The sequence below is a fragment of the Filobasidium floriforme genome (genome assembly GCF_021052385.1).
Source record: "Filobasidium floriforme strain CBS 6241 chromosome Unknown HD553scaffold_2, whole genome shotgun sequence".
NCBI lineage: Eukaryota > Fungi > Basidiomycota > Tremellomycetes > Filobasidiales > Filobasidiaceae > Filobasidium > Filobasidium floriforme.
In genome coordinates, this window is record NW_025763623.1 from 1 (window position 1) to 8,199 (window position 8,199).

The window sequence follows — 8,199 nt, forward strand, 5'->3', positions numbered from 1 at the left end:
ACCCCTAACCCCTAACCCCTAACCCCTAACCCCTAACCCTTCAAGGAGCACTACAACCAGGCCACTCTGTGAGTCTATAACATACTATCCTTGTTCGCCTTGCGTACACGTACACCTCGAGACTGACCATATCCGACCTGGTTACGACAGCTTCTACAATTCGCTCTCCGACGTCGAGAAGAAGCACTTTGTCTCGGCCGTCCAGTTCGAGCTTGGAAAATGTGACGAGGCCGAAGTCCAACAGCGGATCATCGACAAGTACAACATCATCGACCACGACCTTGCCGTCCAGATCGGGTCGGCCTTTGGCGGGTTGACCGTCCCCGACGAGGTCCGAAAGAACCACGGACAGAAGAGTGAATTCTTGTCCCAGGTTACTGGAACTAACCAGGTCTTCACGTGAGTGCCCCGTCGGAGATTGCGAATACTATGGTCTTGAGCGCATTGAAGCTGATGACGGTTTGTGGGACGCTCATAGTGCCAAGGGTCGACAGGTCGGAATCTACATCTTGCCCGGTTTCAACTCGGCCGTTGTGACCGAGCTCAAGACCGCCTTTACGGCTGCTGGTATCATCCCTATGGTACGTACAGACACAGGTCGACAAGGTTGTCTGCTCTCAGCTTCTACCCAGACTAACACCTCATTTTCACTCTGTGCAGATCGTCGGACCTGTCAAGGGATCCGTCACGTCCGGAGGGGTCACCTTCCAGACCCAGTTCACCTTCGAGACCTGCCGATCGACTCACTTTGACGGACTGATCTTTGTCGGTCCTCAGGACGAGAACAACACCGAGTACACCGAGACTCTTCGAAAGCAGGGTCGAATCAAGCACGCCGCCATCGAGGGTTTCTTCCACCAAAAGCCCTTGCTCGCTCACGGCAAGTGTATCCCCTGGATGGCCGATCTGGCGCTTCCCGGCGAGTTCTCGCCCAGCGTCAAGACGGGCGAAGAGATCCAGACGGAGAAGGGTGTCATCTTCGTCCCCTCGGCCGGGTTCGGCGTCGAGATGATCAAGCAGTGGACGGACCTCTTGGCCAAGCACCGAGTATGGGACAGGGAGGTTGAGCATATCGCTGCTTAAGGCTCGGGGAGGGTGATGGAACGTTATTCCTGTAGTCAAGGTTTTTTTGCGGGTTTCAGCTGTAGCATATAGGGCTCTGTACCGATACAAAGGTGGATTCAAATGATGATCTATGACATGGGTCGATCCTCGAGAGAGACGGCGAACAGCAGTTATGGACCGTCGTCGATCGCCGTTTCGAACCATACGCTTATGCTCTCGCCATCATCGACCTACTTTTACTACTTACTTGACATGACATCGAGATCTTCGAGGGAGGGGATTTAACAAGGGTGAGGTGGCTGTCAAGTAAGGAAACGTTCTGGATGTCAACGGAGCTTCCCTCGATGGGGAGCGGTCGACTCGGGTACGCGTTGAGTTGGATCGCCGAGAACGAGGTGGACGGCGAGGTCTGCATCGCTGCCTGGAGGCTGTACAAGGTCACTTTGTACAGGGTCACTTCCAGGGTTTGATAGCTAGAATCCATGTAGCTCGGCCGACGATATCTGTTTCATGCAGTGCTACGACCTCCACAATTGACCATTTTGCCTGTCCATCTCGTTGCAACCTTCCACATCAATAGCAACTACGACTGGCCACTATCGACTACTGGCCACTGGTAACCCAGCCTCCGTCTTTCTTAGTCTATGTTCCTATCCCTGTCTACGTCTACCATACGGATATCGATGGCATCTATACTCCGCTCGCCATATACGACCCGAACGTAGTCGTCAATGCATCGTCAATGAACATCCGCATTACGAGCAACTTTACTTCGATCTTCATCACCCTCGAAAGGATAGTTGAGATCAAAATCATAGCCATAGTCACCGCTACCGATAACGTCAGCCCTGATTCGGGATGGGAAGACAGGCGGAAATGTCCTGTGGGGTCGACGCTGGGTAACTCATCCAGCGCTGCTGCGATATCCTCAATTTTGGGCTCCGCCTAGAGCTAGCGGCCTCCGCCTTGTCCGTTGGCTCTCGCAGAGGGTCGATCAATTGCAACTTACAATACATACTCCTTGTAAGCAATTGAAGCATCGGTCTATCATCACCTGCGCTGCGCGTGCGCTGAAACGCAAGACGCAACGCGCGCGAACTAGGGGAAAGGGATTGCCCCGTCTCCCTGACCTCTGTTTAGTCTGTCTTTCTTGTACAACATTCCAAGTCGACAGATATACATGACTCTCTTCAGCGTAACATCTCTGCTCCGAGGGGGCCGGCTTGCTTTGCGCATAAAGGGTTTCTCCCGAGCTTGCATCTTGCGACGTCTGCTCTTGGGGAGCGTGTTTCCATACAGATAAGCCGCAAAATGTCGCAAACACGAGTCTCAATGTGTGCTATCTGTCAGCTTTTGTATTACAAAACCGCTCCGCAACAGGTAATAAAACTCTGCCTGAGCTGAAAAGAAATCTGAGTTACAAACGTGATCGTTATGACATAGCATAAAGACGATCGACTTCTGATTTGGCTGCGGGAACTGAACCTGCTGATATACGGGTAGACGGTCGCACATGCACGGTCGAAGCTTGGGGAAGGTTGGTTATCCGAGGAGCCGTCGAATCATCCTCGAGGATAGTATCGAAGCGAGCTCTTTCGCCGATAATCAGCTGAATCCGTGCTATCTGTTGTCGGATGGGCTGTCTGATGATCACGATGCTGCTGTATCGGCGGCAGAGCTTGCTTGAACAGCTTTGACCCGCGGTCGAGTCCGACGAATCGGGCAAAGAAGAGATAAAGGCAAATATGCCATCCGAGCGAGTCATGAACCCCTAAGTAATTAATAATACAATTATGGAAAAATAGCATCTAAAGCGAGAATTTATGAGGGCGTCTGGCGCCGTAGTCTATGTCGTCTGATTGTCCATACATATTATGCGAGTCGGCAGTTTTTTCCTCTTCATCCGATTTGTTATTCTCGTGACGGGATCCCCATCTATCTATAGTCGGTACTTCTGGAGCTTGATGGCTTCGACCTGGGATCGGACGCATCGGTCGCCAGCGGCATCGCTGACAGCGACATAACCAGGGTCGCAAGACCGAACGGTGCATCGACCGGCATTGCATCCAACAGAAGCGGCGTGACTGATAGCGGTGCAGTCCTGAGCGGTGCTGTTGGCGGCGTTTCCAAAGTCGAAGGGGTCGGGGGTAGCACAACCTCCACCTGTTTTACTCGCGACTGATTAGCATCGATGTCGGGAACGGATGCTTTAGGACGTCGACATACAGTGCTCGAGGTCGCTACTGGTATTGACGCATTCATAGAGAGGGTTCTTCATGGTTCCCCCGACAAAGCACTTTTCCGAGCCTAGAACGGCGACAGGTCAGACGCGTGGGCGCGGGTCAGCAAGGTTCATAAAGGCAGCGGTTTACTCTCACAAACTTACCGGCAGCGCAACCAGTGTCTCGCTTCCAAACGTGAGAACCGTAGTGATCGTAGTGACCAGTCTGAGTAGCGGGCTTCTGGGGCTTTCCCGAGACGCAGACTTCTCCCTTCATCAGACAATTGTTTCCGCACCAGGCCTCACAGGCTGTACATGTAAAAAACATCGAATTCAGTCAAGGTGGCTCTCTTATATAAGGTTGACGACCGAATACTCACCTTGCTCACAACATCCTCCGTGCCATTCGATGATGTCCGGTCGGTATTTAGCTGGAACCACACACTTGTTCTCGATCCAAAGCTGATACCATAATAAATAAATAAAAGATCAGCCTCTTGACCCCGACCTCACTGATCACGACCCTATCGACTCACAGTTCGTTTCTCCAACCCGTTACTCCGGACAACCTCGCTGACATCCCGCTTCCCACCGACCTTCCCGTAATAAGGCACACACTTGCAGACCGAGCTCAAGACGAGGTTATCCTCGAAACACAACCAAAACGGGATGGAGAGGTCGACGCCCCAGACGTGGTTAGGGTCGAGGGTGTCCAAGGTGGGAGTGGGCGAAGCGGTGGCGGAAGGAAGGACGGTAGCTACCAATGCGGCGATGGAGAGGGTCTTGGCGAAAGAGAACATTCTGATATTGTAGCGATTATCGATGGTTGGAAGTGGTGTGATGTGATGATTCGAGGACGAGGTCAAGGGTTCCACAGAGGATAGATGAGGGCTAGGAGAGATTGTTTATGTTTAGAGGACTAGGGCGAGAAGAGGAAGATAATTTGATGTGTGAAAAGAGTACGATTCGACGGGAAATATACAACCTCTTCGAAGCTGGGATGCCATGGTTATATACCCTGCCCGCTGCCTGGGTCGTAGACCCCCAAGACAAAAGCACTGGAAAAGTGAGCTTGCATCGACCACGTATACCCTTACCCTCGATCTTGGCCAGCCACAGGGAGTGATCAATCGGTCGGGAGGTCGACCCCATTGTCCTCGACTTGTAGTTAGCGTCGTGATATTCCACCTGACGACCCGGCGTCACACTACGCCACTTGCGAACGGGAGTCGGGAAGGGCCTGGGTGAAAAAGAATCGTCTACCAGGAGGAGACCGAGCCGGAACGTCGTCGTCCCCAAGGTTTGCTGTGGATCCCGGTACATGTCGATGAGAATCTTTTCCTCTCCCTTCTGCCGTTCCCGGTCTTGCCTGGATATGCTGCTTGTTCGCCAAATGATGACCTAGTGACGGGCGCGAGTGCGCGACGAGGAGGATATTGCGAACGGGTACTGGTACCAGGAGGCGTCGCCACGGAAAAGCCACCACGGGACTCGGGAAAATTACCAGCGGAAGCGAGTTGTCTCGGATGATGGCGGATGCTATTTACATCCGTGAGACGCCGCTTGGCTCTCGCTCCCTTGCCCTCACGCGTGATCATTACGTCAGCACTGACGTTTGTTGGAATGAAACGCGGGCGCTAGGCCTCGATCGGAAGATGTTCGACGGGAAGCGGGTCGGGAAGGGCGTTTCATACATCCCGGCGGCATGGTCGATATATCGTATATCGCACACGTTCGCTACTGGACGACGTCGCCGATACCGACCTTTTCGTCTATCCATCGCCGAGTCGCAGGTCGAAGCCAAGCCATTGCTCAGGACCGACGGGCGTATATCCATATCTGCTGTGCGTTCGAGGCCGAGCCTAGCTTCCTACTGAGGGCCCGATCGTCAGTTCTAGCTAGCTAAAAGATAGATGGTTGCGGAAGCGAATTTGCAATGGTATAGCCCATCGGACCAGCCATCTCACAAAATCTGCCGGAATTCACCGAAATCCCCGACAATCTGGGGTGATCTCGAGTTCTATCCTGCTACTATGCCGTAAAACTATCTGCAACAATCTGTGCTAGCAAATATTCTAGCCCCTATCGAGCCGCTTTTTTGACGCACGTGGCGGAGAGCGGTCGACGGTCGACTGCAGACTGCCGAATTCTGCAGAATTCGGCACCGACCTGATCAACTCCAGATACTATGTTGTATGTTGTACTACTGTCTATGATCGCTATGCCGAATTTGAATCGTTGAGCGGATCATCAACCATGTCTGAATACCATCACCATCCTCATCAGCAGCAGCAGCAGCAACAGCAACAACATGTGCAACGGGATTGGAGTCAGCACGAGAGGGAGTACTACGCCTCTCTGTCTGATCTGAGGACGTTTCAGCAACCTCTCCCTCATCCAAATCATCACCACGGCCAGTATCCGTACCCTTCACCAATCGGCGAAGGTCCTCGAGGTTACCTCGCAGGCCCTGCAGGCACCTTGGTGGCTCCAAGCACCCAAGGACACCCGCAGACTGCCGAATTCGGCGGAACTCGGGACATGAGTCCATTGGACTCTCCCCTCTTGACTTCGATCAACGCTTTACCTAGCCTGCCCGCCGCTCCTGCTATCCCTCCGGCCCAGGCTGCAACTCCTACCTCTGCTCCTGGCAACCCTCCTGCCAACCAGAACGTTCGCTGGTATGAGTGGATGGAGGATCTCCTTGCCGACCTCCTTGTTGCGGAGGTGAAGGTCACACGCAACAAGGTCACCATGGGCATGCCCGTATTCTCCAAGATTGCCAACCTGATCAATGAAGCGATGGACGCTCGAACCGACCCCACGCCCAATGGGAGATTGGATGGTATCAAAGTTAAGAACAAGACAGGAATCTTGACGGCAGAATTCTACAAGCCTCTCGAGCGGATGAGGAAGAGGTCGGGCTGGGGTTGGGATCACCAGCTGCATCGTCCCCTTGTTGATGACGAGGCGTTCGAAGACTACGTCAAGCACTGGGTGAGCTGAAGATTGCAGCCGAATTCTGCAGAATTCGGCAACACAAGCTGATCCCGTTCAAACATCGTCACACAGGTCGGGACCCCAACCGTGTCTCAAATCAGACGTCTGCGAGACAATGGATGGCGGCTCTACCCCAAGTGGAAGATCATCCGTGAAGGTCATGGAGCTACGGGTGATTTTGCCTTCCGGGGTGGAGCTCCGATCCCTTCCCAACCCGAACCTCCTGCCGGAGAGGCGGAAGAGTCGGCCAGCGAAGGTGAAGCGAACAGTCAGCCGCAGGGTACTCCCCAACGTCCCCACAGCAGCAGGAGCCGGGGCAGGGGTGGATCGTCTTCCGCTGGATCAATTGCTTCGATGAGCAATCGCCGACGCGATGAGGATCAGCCCGACTTTGCTTCCCTTGGCAAGACGTTTGTTGAACAGCTGGCATCAGTCACTCAGCAAGCAACTTCGCAGATCTTGACTCGTGGTTCCGCTTTGCTCAAGGAGGATATCGCAGCCATGGAAATCAGCGTGGTCGACGCTCGGAAACTTCGCCTCCGTCTCGCCAAAGACCGTACGCTGGCCGAGTCTTATGCCCATCAATCCGAAGAAGACCGCCGGGAGTTGCTACAAGCAGTCTTGGAAGATCTACAGGGCTGAGTTTTTGTGTTTGTAATTAACCACAGTGCTCCCGAATTCTGCCGAATTCGGTGTATCAATGAAACGTCTGTCAAATGAGAGCTAGGAGCTAGACACTTGCGAATGTGCTCACCTACGAATTCTGCCCAATTCGGCAGCCCTCTTGCACTCATTCCGGTTGGGTGGCAGGAATGACCTCCCATCGAGCGAAGTTGTCATCCGCAATCTTTTCTCGCAGTGCAACCATAGGATCACTGCGAGCATCTGGATCGTTCCTTTCCCTCCGGGCAACGGGTTCGTCTGGATCCAACCCTACCCCAGAGAGAAGATCCTGATCGTCTGGTACTGGCTCGCAGTCGTCTTTGTTGTCAGACATGAAGTTCTGCAGTGCGCAAAGTGCATAGATGACTTGCACTTGCTTAGCCGGGGCATAGTACGTTCCGGCTCGCAATGCCTTGAACCTCGCTTTCATGATACCCCAAACCTGTTCAATGGGCATGCGGAGACTGGAATGTTGGTGATTGTACACCTCCTCCCTAGTCGCTGGCTGTCGTCTGGATCGCTTCCATGCGGCAAGGTGGTATGCTGTCCCATTGTAGGGCGTGAGTACCTGGCATCGAAGAGTGAATCCTGCATCTCCGAGTAGATAATACCCTTGCGGAATTGGAATGTCTTCGTGGCGAAGACAATCGTACCAGATGCTGATATCCGGCTCAGGACCTTCCCAGCCAGCGTTCACGTAACAAAGCCGACGATCTAAATCGCATATACCGAGGACGTTCCATGAGAGACCACCTTTGCGATCTCGGAAATTACCCTCTCTATGGCTTGGAGGATGCGCAGTGATGAGGGTGCCATCGATAGCGCCGCATGCCTGTTGAAATGCCCCGAGCTTCCTGCTCCGGGCGAATTTGCGATGAGGCAATTGGTTTGGACGAGGAAAGCGCACCATCTCGCTGTAGAATGGGTCGGTGGCGAGGGCAGTCACCGTGACATCAACAGCTCTATTAATGAAATGATCAGCCGAATTCGGCCGAATTCGGTTACGACCCTCATCTCGGCTCACCTGAAAGATTGAGAACACATGATGCACATTCAGCCGAACTCGACCGAATTCGTACAAATTTACTCAACTCACTCACCTGGACACCGCTGCCAAGCTTCTGTTGAACTCTAAGCCTGTCTGCCGGTGACCTGTGCCATGCCTCAATGCATGCAGAGCGATGGCCAACGTTTCTTGCGAGCCCACGCGTTGTGTCGCCAACGACCTCCCAGCTGTTCCAAGTTTGCTC

General features: G+C 53.4%; 3 protein-coding genes across 3 annotated transcripts; 2 read left to right on the top strand and 1 right to left on the bottom strand.

Moving 5' to 3' along the window:
• Positions 1-45: 45 nt before the first annotated feature.
• Positions 46-1,083, top strand: HD553DRAFT_338695 (catalase-related immune-responsive-domain-containing protein; the record flags this gene model as incomplete). The annotated part of the gene is made up of 4 exons (XM_046182363.1): positions 46-68; positions 151-399; positions 479-581; positions 661-1,083. Coding segments are annotated over 4 exons (798 nt in total), but the record flags the coding sequence as incomplete, so codon positions are not given.
• Positions 1,084-3,004: 1,921 nt separating this feature from the next.
• On the bottom strand, positions 3,005-4,086 carry HD553DRAFT_338696 (uncharacterized protein; the record flags this gene model as incomplete). Its single annotated transcript, XM_046182364.1, has 5 exons — positions 3,005-3,228; positions 3,292-3,372; positions 3,452-3,595; positions 3,667-3,748; positions 3,823-4,086. 5 exons carry the CDS (start codon positions 4,084-4,086, stop codon positions 3,005-3,007), a joined length of 795 nt encoding a protein of 264 aa, XP_046039420.1.
• Positions 4,087-5,542: 1,456 nt separating this feature from the next.
• On the top strand, positions 5,543-6,928 carry HD553DRAFT_338697 (uncharacterized protein; the record flags this gene model as incomplete). The annotated part of the gene is made up of 2 exons (XM_046182365.1): positions 5,543-6,283; positions 6,359-6,928. The coding sequence occupies 2 exons, from the start codon at positions 5,543-5,545 to the stop codon at positions 6,926-6,928; spliced, it is 1,311 nt and encodes a 436-aa protein (XP_046039421.1).
• Positions 6,929-8,199: the final 1,271 nt, after the last annotated feature.